The sequence below is a fragment of the Leopardus geoffroyi genome, chromosome C2, assembly GCF_018350155.1.
Source record: "Leopardus geoffroyi isolate Oge1 chromosome C2, O.geoffroyi_Oge1_pat1.0, whole genome shotgun sequence".
Taxonomy (NCBI): Eukaryota; Metazoa; Chordata; class Mammalia; order Carnivora; family Felidae; genus Leopardus; species Leopardus geoffroyi.
This window is the reverse complement of record NC_059333.1, coordinates 11,287,231-11,301,916: the sequence shown is the minus strand read 5'-3', so window position 1 is coordinate 11,301,916 and position 14,686 is coordinate 11,287,231. Positions and strand designations below refer to the sequence as shown.

General features: G+C 43.4%; 2 protein-coding genes across 5 annotated transcripts in view; both read left to right on the top strand.

Annotated features, from left to right (window-relative positions):
- The first annotated feature begins 1,780 nt into the window (after nucleotides 1–1,780).
- Nucleotides 1,781–14,686, top strand: part of SLC5A3 (solute carrier family 5 member 3) — a 37,354-nt gene continuing 24,448 nt past the window's right edge. Inside the window, exon 1 of one of the 2 annotated variants that reach the window (XM_045501458.1) lies at nucleotides 1,781–1,849. The gene's annotated coding sequence lies outside the window, so the exon portion shown is untranslated. The remainder of the gene's footprint in view (nucleotides 1,850–14,686) is intronic. The other variant, XM_045501460.1, reaches the window with a different exon arrangement.
- MRPS6 (mitochondrial ribosomal protein S6) overlaps nucleotides 1,789–14,686 on the top strand; it is a 66,881-nt gene continuing 53,983 nt past the window's right edge. The window contains exon 1 of one of the 3 annotated variants that reach the window (XM_045501465.1): nucleotides 1,789–1,845. In XM_045501465.1, the coding sequence (XP_045357421.1) occupies nucleotides 1,804–1,845 (42 nt within the window). In that variant the 5' untranslated portion in view covers nucleotides 1,789–1,803. Of the gene's footprint in view, nucleotides 1,846–2,096; nucleotides 2,296–14,686 lie in introns of those variants that run through there. The other 2 variants (XM_045501466.1, XM_045501464.1) reach the window with 2 other exon arrangements.

Genomic DNA, 14,686 nt, shown 5'->3' with positions numbered 1-14,686 from the left:
GTGGGCAGCCACCAGATCGGGAAGGCTGGGGGTGCTGTGTTGAGGCATTATGCAATCAGGCTAATTTCCTTATGCCAATTGACCCCCCTCACTCATCCCTGGGTATTAGCTAGGAAAAACTATGGAGCTTCCAAGAGGAAATACTGAAAGTTGAAGCCAACTGGTGGTAGTGCCCTGGCCTTTGGCTTGGCATATTACTTTGGGGTCTGTGTTTTCTCATTCCCAAAATGGGATATGTGGCTGATAACAGGAGGGACACCTGAAGTAGGGACCATCTTGGAACACCTGTATCTCACTTCTAGAGGTTCAAAAATTCTTTGCTTTCTTCTGTAATTTATTTATAATATTCTTTTTTTTTTTTTTTAACCAAAAGTGAAATTAGTCAGCACTAACCAGGTAATTTGTATTAATGCCTGGGTAGTTTTTCTTTGGAAGAATACAGATTGTGAAGAAGCGCAAGAATAGAAAATGTTAAAACCCAAATATCACAGAGTAGGCGTGTTCAAATCATTATCTTTGGTGGGAGCTGGGAGGTAAGCTACAGGAAATACTAAGGTCTCTGGATAAGGTGACAAAGGGACTCTAAGTTTACATGGGAATACCTGGTAAATAACATTATTATTAGCACCTTAGTCTGTGTGGTAGGAGACAGGCAGAGGCTGGACTAAGTATGGGCTCAGCCTTCCTATGTGGATCCAAATTTTCTCTATTACTGTTTGACCTGGGCCTAGTTACATAACCTTTGCGTGCCCGTATCTTTGAATCCCTAAAGTGGGAGTTAATAATAGTACGTGCCTCATAAAGCAAGAATTTTTGGAGAGGCATGTAAAAACCTTAGCGTGGTGCCTGACACACAGTAAGTGCTCACTAAGTTTTACCTCGTATCATTAAAGCACTTTGAAGGCAAACATTTCACCTACAGGCCCTTTTAATGGGACAAGCATGGGCAGGGGTGACAATGGCCGCACGCTCAGTCTCCAAGGAGTGGCGCTGGAGAAAACGCACTTTATACAATGCCTAGCAGGGAAAGTACAGCCAATGGTTGGAGGGAAAGGTGAGCCCTGCGTGCCCCTTTTGGGGGTAAAGGGAATGCACCACGAGACTCTCCTCCCTCCAGAGCACGCTCAGGCTCCCAGACGGTTACTAAACGGCTTTCCAAGTTCTCAGCTGGTCCTCTAAATGAACACTGAGCAAACATTTAAAGAATATCGGTTTGAGCCAAAGTATTAGTCTGCCCTTGGCAACAACACGTGGGTCAGACCGGGCTCACACAACAACAGATGACTGTGTCGCGCCTCACTTTGTCTGTGCAGGCATCGTTGTCAGCGGTTTACGTGCATCAGCTCACTCAAAGGCATCGCGGTCCTGGGAAGTAGGTGCCCTTCACATCCCCTTTCCGCAGCAGCCTGCCAAGGTCAGGCTGCCGGCGAGGAATGGGCCTGACCCGACCCCGCGCGCAGCGGCTCACAGTCTGCGCCTTGCGCCCACCTCGCAGGGGAAGGGACCCGGGAATCCGCGCCTGCAGCCGCGTGAGGTCGGCTGTGGGCAGGGGGCGCGAGGGGCAGGGTGCACCAAGCATTCCCTGCGCGCAGAACCGTAGTCCTTGGCCGGAACGTTCTGGAACTCCCCTGCGCAACCAGAGGCGGGGAGAGCCCAGGTCCAGCCGCGACCCCGCCCGGAGCAGCGTGGACGCCTAAAAGGTCCCCCGCGCTGAGAAGTCGCGGGAGAGGGGCGCGCGCACGGACGAGACCGCACTGTTTAGCGCACGCGCACACGAGGGCGCACGCTCGCCCGCCGCCCAGGATGAGACGGAAGGCATGGAAAGTTCCAGCTGGTTCGAGAACCGTAGGTAGCTGGAACGGCGGCGGCAGGGTCGGAGGCGGAGTGCGGCCCGTACTGGCCCCTCCTGGCTGGGCTCGCGGAGCCGCCCCCACGCGGGGGGCTACGGGGCCGGGGGGTCCCGGCGGGGATGGCGAGCCTGGGGGGAAAGAGACTGTCGAGGGGGCGCGGCGCGGCCGCCTTAAGGAGGGGGCGGGGCGGGCCTGCGAGGGGGGGCGGGGCGCGCCGAGGGGGCGTGGCGGGCCGTCTGCGCAGCTGCCAGAGCCTTAAAGCCCGGGCTCGCGCGGCCGGAGCGTGCTTTCGCCGCCCGGGAGCTTTCCGGCCCAGCAGTCCGTCAGGCCCCCGCGGTTCCCTCCCCTCCTGCGTCCCGTGAACCGGCTCGGTCCAGAGCCGCGCGCGGAGCGTTCGGGCATGCCCCGCTACGAGCTGGCTTTGATCCTGAAAGCCATGCAGCGGGTAAGTGACCTTCCCCCCCCCCCAGAGCCCGCCTTCCCGCGCGGGCGCCCCCCCACCCCCAGCCGCTAGGCCGTCGCCCCCCGCCCTCCCCGCGCGGCCGGGGGGAGGCCGGGGCCGCGGGCGGGCTGCGGGCGGCGGGCGTCCGCGCTGAGGGGGCGCGCGTGGGCCGGCCGGCGCGGCGAGGCCCCGTGCGCGCGGGAGGCGGGGGTGTGCCCGCGCGGGAGCGCGGCCGCGGGAGGGTGTGCCTCGCACGCGGCCGGCCGGCGGGGCGGGCGGGGGGCGGGGCGGCCGCGGGAGTCCCTGGAAGGTCCGCGGGAGGACACGCGCGAGCGTCCGGCCCCGCTCCCGTCGTCGCGAAGCTGCCTCGTCGCCGGTCCCGCCGCCGCCGCCGCCGCCCGCTCCGCCGCCCGCCTCCACACTAGCGCCCGCCGGCCGCCCCGGAGCCGTCCGCGCTCAATAAAACGTCCTCCACAGCGTGTTGGTGCAGTTATCTGGACCACGGGCGTTTGTAACCGGTCTCACGTTAAAAAAATCTTTGACTTTTCTTTTTCTGACTTCAGCGAAAATCCTGCTCCGGGTGCCCTTAGCCCGGTTTCATTCATCCAAGTTGTGGCCTTTTTTGCGCCTTCCGGAAGAAATTTTTTCTCCCCCTGCTTTTGATTGCTCTTGAGGTAGGGAATTTCAGGTCTGGAGGGATGCTAAGCGAACCTGCAGCCCGTTCATTGCAAGTGATGGTGTGGCCGAGGACAGGGCCCCGCGGCCGGAAGGCAGCTCTTCGTCCTCTGTTCTGGGTCAGGTACTCCACCAGCCTTCGCCGAAATCCCCATTCTTCCCGTGAATTCGGTAACGTAGAGTGTGGTGTGTGCCCCCCACCCCCACCCCCAAGCCCAGGTATAATAAAAAAAAATAATAAAACCTGTACCACGTCTGAACTTGGGAGGCAGAGCTGTCTACAGCTAGATAATCACGCTCTGGGTCAATTTTGAGGAGTAGCTATTCAATGAAGTTTGGTTCAACTTACTTAAGGCTGGGATCATGGTCCAACCTCTGTAGAAAAACTGGCAGTCAGGGAGCGGTAGGAAGTTGTTACAGTCTTGGCACACTATAAAGTGGGAAAGGACACCAGTGCCTCTTGATCAGGTCCGGAGAGTCTGGTCAGGCATGCCATTGTGTCCCCAACTTCGTTCTATCAGAATTTGGAAGAAGATAGGATTGTGTTGTTTAACCTCTGGAGTATCTCCCCCCAACCCCGGGTCTTCTGTCTCCATGCTAAGACATTATGCCTAAAGAGAAGAGGAACGAGGGATGAGAAAAAGCACATTTTTAAAAAGGAAACGTTTTTAATCATGTAGAAATCGGTTAGGCCCTGCCCTTTAATCTGTGCTTCTGAGGCGATACCATAGAGCTTGGGAAACGTGTTTATTGACATTTATTTTACCTCGTTTTGGGACCAAACAGGTGATCGCTAAAGAGTCCGAGTATAGACCTAATGTTTGTTCATTCCATAAACCTTTGAAATGAAAACGCTGCACTTTGTCTTTAGCATAGCTGCCAAGTACATTGGGTAGTTCACATGGCTCCAAGTAGATTAGTTAAATGTTTTGCCTTTACCATGTTCTATGTATTTTTTTTGTGTTCTGTTTTTTGTATGCTCCTGTATGTGGTGCAAACATTTTTTACTTTAGTGCTAGTTTGGGGAAAATAATTCAATAGTTTCTTTGAAATTCAAGGGGGTGGGGCGACCCACTAGCAGATAATCAAGGTGAACTCCTCCCTGGAGGAGGAGGCCTCCGTGGCCTCTGATAGGACATTGTAACAGTGGTGAAGTTGTATTGAATTCCTTGACCTGAATAAAAGTAAGATTAAACAACAGCAAAAACACCTTTTTTTCCCCCCCATAAAACTAATTTTGGAGGAGGTTGTGAATGTGTAACAAACAGACTTCCTGGTTTTGAACAGTTTTGTTTTCAGTTTAGGAATTGGACTCTAAAATAGCATCAATGCTTGGGAAAATGAATGAAAAAGTGAACGTTAGGTATGTAATGCAAAATGCCACTTGTGAGCTTGAACACCTTTGGCAGGCCTGGGAAACCTCCGTTCCAGTCTGTGGCAGTTTGTTTCTGCTGCAGGAAGCCTCTTGTAACTTCTCAATTCCAAGTTGCATGTTTTTCCTATTTTTAGATTCTGAAACCCCCTCTAATGGTGATAGTTTATCCCCCCTCCCCACCCCGTCTCCCACAACCAACCATTTATGTGTCTTGGAATTGAGGAAATGGGTTTATGTTGACAGTTCTTAACAGGAGACATGGAAGTTGAGACTGTGTTTTTTCCAGCTTTTTGTTTTTGATTCCCAGAGAGGTCTTCCTCTTTGTTTCTTTTTTGTGGTACTCTGGAAGCCTGAAGAGCATTCCTAGTCTCTTTGGAGTATGTTACTCTCCCCTCCCCTATTTTATTTCCTTTGACTCCTAGCTGGGCTCCTTAAAAGTGAGCAAACAAGAACTTTTAAAATTAAAACACACGATACCGTGTTGAGGCTCAGCATCTCGTGTAGCGGAGACCCAGTGCACTGTAGTACAGTCACTTGTGGGAGTTTCCGTTGACAGATTTCAGGGTGTAGCATACAGCACAAGTCCTTATTCAGCTATACAATTTTGTGTTGATCAGTCCCTTAGAATTTCCAGTGCTGTGTTCTTTCTCAGTTTGCAACTGGAAGTTAAAGGAGTCTCTGTTTTTGTTGCATTTCCCAGTTTATACATTCATGAATGTAGTTAGTTACCAGTCCTTCCAAGACCAAATTTATTTGGCAGGTGCCATTTAGCTTGAAGTTTGTTTTAATGTGTGTATATAAAAAAAAAAAGTGGTCATATTTTTGTTTCTCCCCGACTTTTAATTTAGCATGAAAAGTAGGTGAAAGTGTGGCTAAATTCTGAAATTAGAAATGGTAAAGTAATGGATGTTGTGAAACCAGGCCTTTAAAGGTGATGACTAAAGCCATTTGAAAAGATGGTTGGTTGCTTAGATCATTCTTAGATTATATTTATAGAAGGGTTTCCAGAATAAAAAGATTGGAATCTTGATATACCTATATCAGGTAGCATCGGAGTTTTCTGACGACTGAGAAACTACCTACCTGTGAGATGGAGAGTTCGTTCTTCACCTCCACCTCGTCCTCTTGCAGTGGGAACACTCAAGTAGAGAGAGGAGGGGTGATGCATTTCGGGTGAGGTCTGACACTGACTCCTGAGGACCTTTCTCTGGCGAGTTTGAGAAAATGGCTGATGTCCTTTCATTTCACCTTGAAATTAGATTTTAAAGATTGGTATTTAATTTCAGTTAGGTGGAAGACAGCTGCCAATATGTGAATGATAAAGCCACGTGCTGTGTAAGAAAAGCCTAGGAAAAGCTGTGTAAATTGTATAAAATTTTTACTTTTAGGATGGGTTCAGGAAGAAGAATTTTGAGATGAAAAAATCTATGCAGAACATTTATATTCTGTGGTTGCTTTGCTTAGGAAGTTTTTTTTTTTTTTAAGTTTAGGAACATTTTAATTGTCACGTGTTAGTATGTTTCTCAGAGTTGGCATGTTTAAAGTTGTGAAAACCCTGAGCAAATATCTTTTCCTGAAGTTTTCCCATGGCTACTCAGGAATTTTTACATGAAGAATTAAAGATTAGTGGTTTAAATAATAACTAGTTTAATTGCTAAATGAATGCACATGTGTACAGCAAAATAGTGTTTATTTATCTTGTATATACTTTTCTAATAGGAATAAAATAGCAGAGAGCTACTTTGGAAATCTTGAGTTCTTTTCCATTAAAACAGATTTCACTGGTCATTTTATGTTTAATACTCTCATTTTAAATTTCACTGGAAAGCAGATTATATTTTAAATTTTAAAATCAGTCATTGAAATAGTTCTTTGCGAAGAGTTTTATGTTGTAATCTGAGTTTAACTTACAACCTGGTTTTACAAGTTTAGAAATAGAAGTGTAGTGATATTCCAATCCTTGAATATTTCTACAATTTCTGTAATTCCTATAGAAAGCAGTAGGCTTTCTGATTGTGCGGTAAAGAGTCTTCTATTTTTTCTTTACTAAAGCCTTTTTGATGAGAAAAACTGGCAACAGTTTTGTGTTTGTTCTAGAGTTGTTTCCACCATAGAATCCTCTGAAAGTAATACCTACAGAATGTTTGCATTTGAGATCCCTTTTGGAGACATAAAGTGCTAATGATAACTCAAGTATGGGACTGGCCAAACCTAGGTCATTGCAGCTTGGCTTGTTGGCAACATTTGATGATGAGGAAATAGTGACATTTCTGCTCTCAGGTGGTGGCAGACAAAAGTTCAAAAGGAAACCTCTTTGTTCTAGCTGTCAGCTGGAGAAGTTAGTCTTTTTCTTTTGGGCCCTCCTTGAACAGCTTAGCTTGTATCTTTAATAATCACCCTTTGTGTTTTGTCTGCTTGAAACCAGACAACTGAAAATAGTTCTCCAGTAATGAAAGACTTGAGCCTTGTGGGCAATGTTATACTCTCATTTGGTATTAAAGTTTTCTTGGGTTACAGCTCATTGCCGCAGCAAGTGATTGAAGAAGGAGTCCTGTTCCTGCCCCTGAGCTACAGCTAAGGTACAAGGAGTGGCTTGGGGGTAAGGAATCCTTCCTCACCAGATGTGGTTTGTATTTGTTAAGACTGCTTGTCGGAAGTTGACATTTCTGCACTAATTTTTATTTTCTTAATTGTTACTCATGACCCGCACATTCATTACTCATGTTTATAGGTTTTTAAAAATCTGGGAATTTATGTGCAGACTGCTATTGAATCTTCTCACCTTTAGATCACAAAATCACTTTAAAGGAAACAAAGAGTTTGAAAGCAATGAGGGACAAATTCTAAGGTAATAATTTTCATTCAGTTGCCTTTGCTGTATTTGTAGTACAAGCGTAATTTTTCTGTTCCTTATAAAGAATACCTCTTCTTAGTGAAAGGCAATGTTCTTACCCAACAGGGATGTCAACACGTGTTCTCTCTTAGTGGAACCAAATTTAAGGAAATCAACCAAATTTAAGGAATGTCTGGTAAGGTATTAATATATTTAAAGGAAAAACTGCCCTTAGGAGTTTGGAAAAGGACAGTTAATCCAATTCTCTTATCTTTGTTCTATGCTACAGCAGGGAGTCCGCAAACTGTGGCTCACAGGCCAGTTTAGCTGCCGCCTGTATTGTATGGTTTGTGAGCTTGGAAAGAATTTTACATTTTTAAGTAGTTGGGGAAAAAAATCAAAAGAAGGATAACTTATGATGTGAAAATTTTATGAAATTCAAATTTCAGTGTCCATAAATGTAGGTGTATTGGAACATAACCCTGTTTATTTTTTTATATTTGTTCTCACCCTTTACAGAAGAAGTTTGCTGACCCTTGGTTTAGAGTATACAAACAAAATTTCCTAGGTTCAGTATTAGCTTTACGGTGCTGTTTTCTGACATTTCTGCATCAATGCCTTCCATTTTCCTCCTCATATTACTATACCTTTTACTTTCATATGGATGGTTTGCCTTTTTTTGGTAACAAGCCCAGAACCCTGGCGTTTTGTGCTCTTCTGTGTGCTGGTTATATAGCCTCGTGGATGTCCCCTTGGCACTGCAAACTCAATATGGTTCAGACTTGAGTCGCCTACCCTAAAACTAGTCTAACTTACTCTGTGGCTTCTGTCTTCTGTCACCTGTGGCTGAGCAAATGCAACTCCTTATATTCCTGCAGTCCCAATCCCATGTAGTGTCTTCTCTGCTCAGGTTGAACCACTAATATTTCTATCTTGATTCTTGCAGTTTCTTAGCTGGTCTCTAACACACTGCTGAGGGGAGGATAATTAATGCCTGTAGTAAATATGTTTCTTGGAGTACAAAAATAGTTCTTGAGATGCTGTAAGACAGTCAAATTCAGATTCAGTTGAGATTCATTTTTAACTAGGAGATAATACAAAGCATTGTATAGTGGTGGCTTTCTGACTACTTCATTGTCTTTCTGTAATAGTTGATTGTGTCAACACTTGCCAAATTCCAGCACACCTCTCTTTTTCAGAGACATTCAGAATGAAGTCTGGCATCTAAGGCCACCTGTGATAGAATGCCCAACTTTTTTGTTTTTAGACTTCATATCAATTTCTTTCATTCCCCTTTCCATATATTAAGTAAACAGACCTGTTGTAGATCTCCATAAATACCATTACGTTTCATTTTCTTTGGTGCCTGTGTCATCCTGCTTTTCTTGGAATGCCCTCCCTTTCCGTATTACCCATGATATACATGAAAACTTGCCTCAAATTCATTTTCACTCCGTTAGTACATTAAAAAAATATTGAGGGCCTGCACTGTTGGGGGAGTATAGACTGTAATTTTTCCTTTGGATTTGCATGGTGTTTTCCTGTGTCTTATCACACGGATCACTTTCTACTGCATATTGTAGTTAATTGGTGAATGTTTATCTTCTTTGCTAGATTACAAATTCTTGAGAGTCCAGCCTGTGTCATTTCTATCCTCTCCGCTCCTCTGCACTGCACATGTCTGTGTTCACTTAGCTACCTTATGGGATTCCTACTCTCATCTCTGAAACAGTTTTGGGTGATAGCATGCTGACCTCTTGTGTTAGTGAATTGCTTTCAAGTCAGTGCACTTGGCTTGCACTGGGCAAGATATATGCCTACTAGAAGTGGTGTTCGTTTTCAAGACTATTTGATGGCAGGTAATCTTGTTTTTATAATAATTAAATCTCATGTAAACTGATAAAATGAGTGCAAAACTTTTTTTTTCCCTGAAAACCAAGTTGGATTCTTTGGAAAGACTTGATAAAGGTGAGTTCCTAAAATAATGGCTGTAGAATTAGATATGGCCGTAGTAACTAAAAGTTTGGGAGGAAGAACATTAGTCCCAAAGGATTCTGTGTGCTTTCCACTTTAATGAAACTGAAAATGGAAATTGTAGATGATGCATTAATAGGTGTGGTTTAGATCAAGCAGAAGGAACTTCAATCAGCAAGGCGCTCCTCCTCATCGATCCCATTCTCCAAGTGCTTTGACCCCATATTAAGATTGGCAAATGAATGTACATTTATGTGTTAAACTTAAATAAAATGTTTAAGGTACGTATGTATGATATTTTGACTTCCTGCTTTAGCGTTAATCCCTTTTTTTTTTTTTTTAACCTGTTACGTTTGGATATGATTGGGATATGAAAGCTTCTGCTTCAGTAAGTGTTCTGATTTTTGTTTTCTAAATGATTAGAAGAACATAAGACCCTCAATGAAGATACTGGTTGTATTTCGAAATAAACAAAGAACTGGCACGGGGATACTAGAAAGAGCTAGAGACAGATCGACCTGGTTTTGGTTCCTGGCACCTATCTCCTAGGGATCTTAACCTTTCTGGATCTTCATTTCCTCGCTGTAAAATGGGAGTAATCTCTAAGTTGGAGAGTCTGAAGATAAAGTGGTAACATGACCTTGGAGGTAATAGGTGTTCAGTATGTCACTGAAGTAGCTTTGTGATATCAGGCAAGTTATTGAACTTTTATTACGTAGTTTTTCATTATGGCCGCTTTATTGATGAGAAGACTCCAAAAGGTAAATTTTTTTATATGTAAGTTGTTTTATCAGAATCTGACAGTTAGTCAGACCTGGAATATGGTAGTTGCTCAGTAAGTATTTGAATTTATAACGTGAGTCATACTGCATAATAGCTTGCATACTAATTAAGCAAGGGCACGCTTTTGATTCTAGGAGATGTAGCGTGTGAGTATGAGGGTTCCCACGAACTCCACCAGCTTAGAACAATCTGTCAGACTGATGTCCATCATTTATATTAACAACTGCTGGCTTTTGCCAGGCACCGTGCAGTGGGACTCCTCATAAAGAGCTACACTATTTGCATCTGGTCTTTGTGTTATCATTCCCATCCAACTTTATTATAACTAGTGCTTAGTAAGACTTCGTATTTTAGGTGAGAAGTTGGGAAAAGTGACAAATAGGGAAAATCTAAACAGAAGAATTACTTTGGATAGGCTCTTAATTATTAAGGTGACTTGAGGCAAGTGTAGGGGGAAACAGTATTTTGATTTATTCAGTGAGTATTCGATTGCTAATGTGACCAAATTGCTAAAGCTGTAAGGGTGAACTCTTCCGTACGAAAAACAGATGGAGCAGATAGATGATAGCCCAGTTGATTTCTCACACTCCATGGTATTTTCAGTTAGTATTCTATTTTTCATTTCTGATGCAGCATTGTATTATAAAACCAAATATTTCATTTTAATTGGTGATTTTAAGAGATTTGTTCCATTCCTGTTGGTACAGATTTTACTTTTATGAAAGAATTAAAACTATTTTACAGCACATGTTGCTGGAATGTATATGTTTATTTTATTAATACGCTTTTTATTTATTTTTTTTTAGTAATTGTTTTGTAAGCCAGGAATACTCGTGATCTAACGAGTCCAAGATAAGATCTTCTACAAGAGAATGTGCATTTTTTTTGATGTTTACTTAACTGTCAATCTTTTAAATCCAACTTCATTTCAGACTTAATTTGTGACTTTGTACCTGATTATTTTATTTTGCTGAAGTTGCATAATGGGATTGGGGATGGTATGAGGTATTGGGCACCATTTGAAGCACACTTGAGAAATGTGTATATGTGAGTCTGTAACGGAAGAAACCAGACTGTGACCAAGAGGAATAGCAATGCTGGTAACTTAAGTCCTTTTCATTCTGTTTGGGAGCCGGCAATGTGAATGTAAATGTATTCGTGAGTTAATAAAAGCTACTCAACAAAGTTGCCTGAGGAATAGCCAGGATGTGTGTTGGATTCTTTTAACTATTGTGTTTTAAAACCGGGTAAGTATGAACTGTCGTCCTCGGTTTAGATTATATTTTGTCCTAGTTCGGAGTGTCTCAACTCAAGACTGCAAAGGGTTGGGAGGGCCTGTGGCAAAATGGAAGGGCTGCTGGGTGGAGGAGATGGTGTGTCCTGGTAGGGACGGTGCTTATTAACCAAGTCTGTTGCCTGGGAACGTGGGTCTGGTTTTGCCAGCTTGTCCTTTTCTGCCCTAGTGTTCGCAGCCAGAAATCCAGATTTTATAGAAAATTTGATGTTTAAGATGTTGGCAATTAACTCAAAAATATTTAAACACGATGAACCAAATGAAATCTATCTGTTGGTCAGATATGCTCCCATCTTAGAATTTATGATTGAGATCATTGGCTTTAGACATTTTTTTAAAGGTGTCCCTGATGGTCTTTAGACTTCTTTTAGAATTTAGGTTTCAGAAATTGCTGCTCACATGTTGATAAACTCACTTTTTAACTGGTCAATGGTTTACGATAGGACTAACAGTTAATTACTATAAATGGCAAACCTGTTTAATTCTTAAAAGTAGTATTGGTTTCTAGTTGGGGCTACCGTGTTAGGTATGCCCATTTAGGCTAAAGTGTATGTATAGACTTCAGAGACTTGCACAAGAACTGCAGTACGACTTAATGTAAATTGTCAGAAATTGGTATTTTTAGTACTACACTTTTTTTTTTGTATTTTGTATTTTAAGCATGCATTAGTGCAGTTTGGTTTATACCTATTGTACTAAGCTGTTTGGGGTTTGCAGTACTATTTTGAGCAGACAGCTTGTCGAGAAAATGAAATTTTTTGAAGTTTGCATTAGCTTATATGACCCATGAGCCTTGGAATATAATATTACCCTGAAAAAATGTAGGTGCTCTTCCAGTCACAGTTTAGAACAAGGGGATGATATAGTGTTTTTTTATTGTATTAAAAATTTTTTTTTTATTTTTGAGGGAGCAGAGAGCACAAGTGAGCAAGCATAAGTGGGTGAGGGGCAGAGAGAGAGAGGGAGACACAGAATCCAAAGCAAGGTCCACGCTCTGAGCTGTCAGCACAGAGCCTGACGTGGGGCTGGAACTCAAGAACCATAAGGTCACGACCTCAGCCAAAGTCGGATGCTGAACTGACTGAGCTACCCAGGCGCCCCTAGTATTTTTATTTTTTTAATGTGTATTTATTCTTGAGACAGAGACAGAGCATGAACAGGGGAGGGGCAGAGAGAGAGGGAGACATAGAATCCGAAACAGGCTCCAGGCTTTGAGCTGTCCGCACAGAGCCCAATGCGGGGCTTGAACCCATGAACTGTGAGATCATGACCTGAGCCGAAGTCGGACACCCAACCAACTGAGCCACCCAGGAGCCCCAGCTAGTATTTTTATTTTTGACCAGGCTTCATGTTTCTGTAGATTGGAAGCCAAGTTATTATCTTGACTGACATTTTTTGTCTTTGTTACTTCCCCACTCTCACTTCATATACTTAATAGCAAATTAAAAATCTCAGGTCCATCTCAGGTTCTTTCCAGCCTTTTTAGTCCTGCTTCTCCCCGCCCCCCCCCCCCCCCCCCAATTCATTTTTACCATGATTGCAGCGTCCTGGTTAAGGCAATCCCTACCCACTTTGGGGGACATTTCAGGAGTGGTTGGTGTGGGTGAGAGCTTAAAAACAGAATTGCAAGTGAAGAGTGTGGATTTAACAAAACCTTAATCTGAACCTCCTCAACCTGGAGCCCTCCGTGCTTGAAAACTGGCTTCGGTGGCTTCTGCCCCAGAATCCAGAAGTGCTGGTGTTGTCTTCATTTGGACTTCAGTTTTTAAATGTTCTTGTTGACACCCACCCTTACTGTTAAAATGCTGCAGTTTTCGTCAAGACATCCAAGTGCAGCTCTCATATAGCCAGACTGCTGTGGAGCAGTCCAGTGTGGGAACATTCTCAGGGTGGCGATCAAGACCTTAGCTGCACTTGGATTTCAGGTGCTGAGAAGGTCCTTGACTTGGAACCCATGTGTAGCCTTTGCTGTAGTTAGGTGGGTACATTATGAATATAAAATACCGTTCAGTTCTGGTTTTGATGCAGTGTTAAGGTGAGTGTTGGTGAATGAAAGGCTAAATTTGAGAGTAGGGTCTATGCCAGGTGTATGTTACATATAGAAAAGATGTACTTTTAAAAAAATCGGTTGAACCTGTTAAGTAAATGCATGATCCAGTGGTACGTTGTTTTGATTCTCATTCTTTTGCTGGTATGCTATTTGCCTTCTGTTTTGTTAGCATACTTCACACAGTTGCTTTCTCATATACAGTAATTGCGGTTTTGAAAACCTTAGACACCACATTTCCATTAGGATGAGCTTAAGTCCGTAGTAGCTGTAGTAGCAGTGTCGGTCTCAGGAACCATTCTCGTATGGGCTAAGGGCCAGGAGTGCTTGCCAGGTCAGTTTAAGAAGACCAAGGTGAAGAAAAAGTCCTCCTGATAAAGTTTTTTAAATTAAATATTTTATCTGATTAGGCTGAAATAATTGGAAGCTGTAACTTAAGCATCTTCAAATTTCTGACATTCATGGAAAGCAGTTGTGATCCTATTTTTCCAGATTTTTTAGACCAGTCTCCTTTCCTATCTTTGAAATACAAGGGGAAAATCTAGCTGCATTCGTAGTCTGTAACACCATACCCCAGTTTTATGTTCACTTTTTACATTCAATTCAAGCCATGATTTCTACCAATCCTTCCAAATAGAAGTAAAGTTATCCTGTTTTGTGGTCTTACTTTTTACTTCTTCAAAATCTTAATATTCCCCAACCTTTGAAGAAAATTAGAAAGTTTAAAAGTTTTCCAACCAAATGTATCTGCTTGAGGAAACATCCCAGTTTCAGGATCTTCTATTTATGCCTTGGCCTCCTGGGAGAATTAGAATCTGGTCTACAAGAAGGCTTGTGTTTATATTTTCTGGCCCTTGTTACATGGAAAAAGAAAATTTTGGCATGTGTTCCTTCTAGGAATCTTTTTTCCAGGAATATAAGACATCAAGTTGGATGAGCACAGAAAACATGAAGGTGAACCACAGAGTTGACATGGTGGATGTTCTCCTTCTGAACCTTCTGTTTGATACTACCTAGTCCTTAGTGGGTAGTTCAAGCAGGGTGTGTGTGTGTGTATTTTCTCCTTCAATACTCGGCCATCTTAAGGGTGAGGTGGTGTGATCTCCATTTTCCAAGTGAAAAACCTGAAGCAGAAAGGTGCCCAGGGTCACACAGCTCAGTGAGTGGCTGGGCCAGCATCTCACGAGCAGTCTCAACCTAGAAGCAAGCTCTGCTTTTCATCACTGTATCTGTAAAAGGAGTTTACAACATCATGGTGGTACAGTTAAAGTCCCTTTAGTTTGAAAGAAGTAGTTCACATCAATTTTGAGTGCCTGCAGAGAGGACTGGCAGTACCATGTTTTGGGGGAATATAGTGGTAAACTGGAAGACAAAGTTCCAGCTTTCTTGGAGCTTACATTCTAGTAAGGGAGA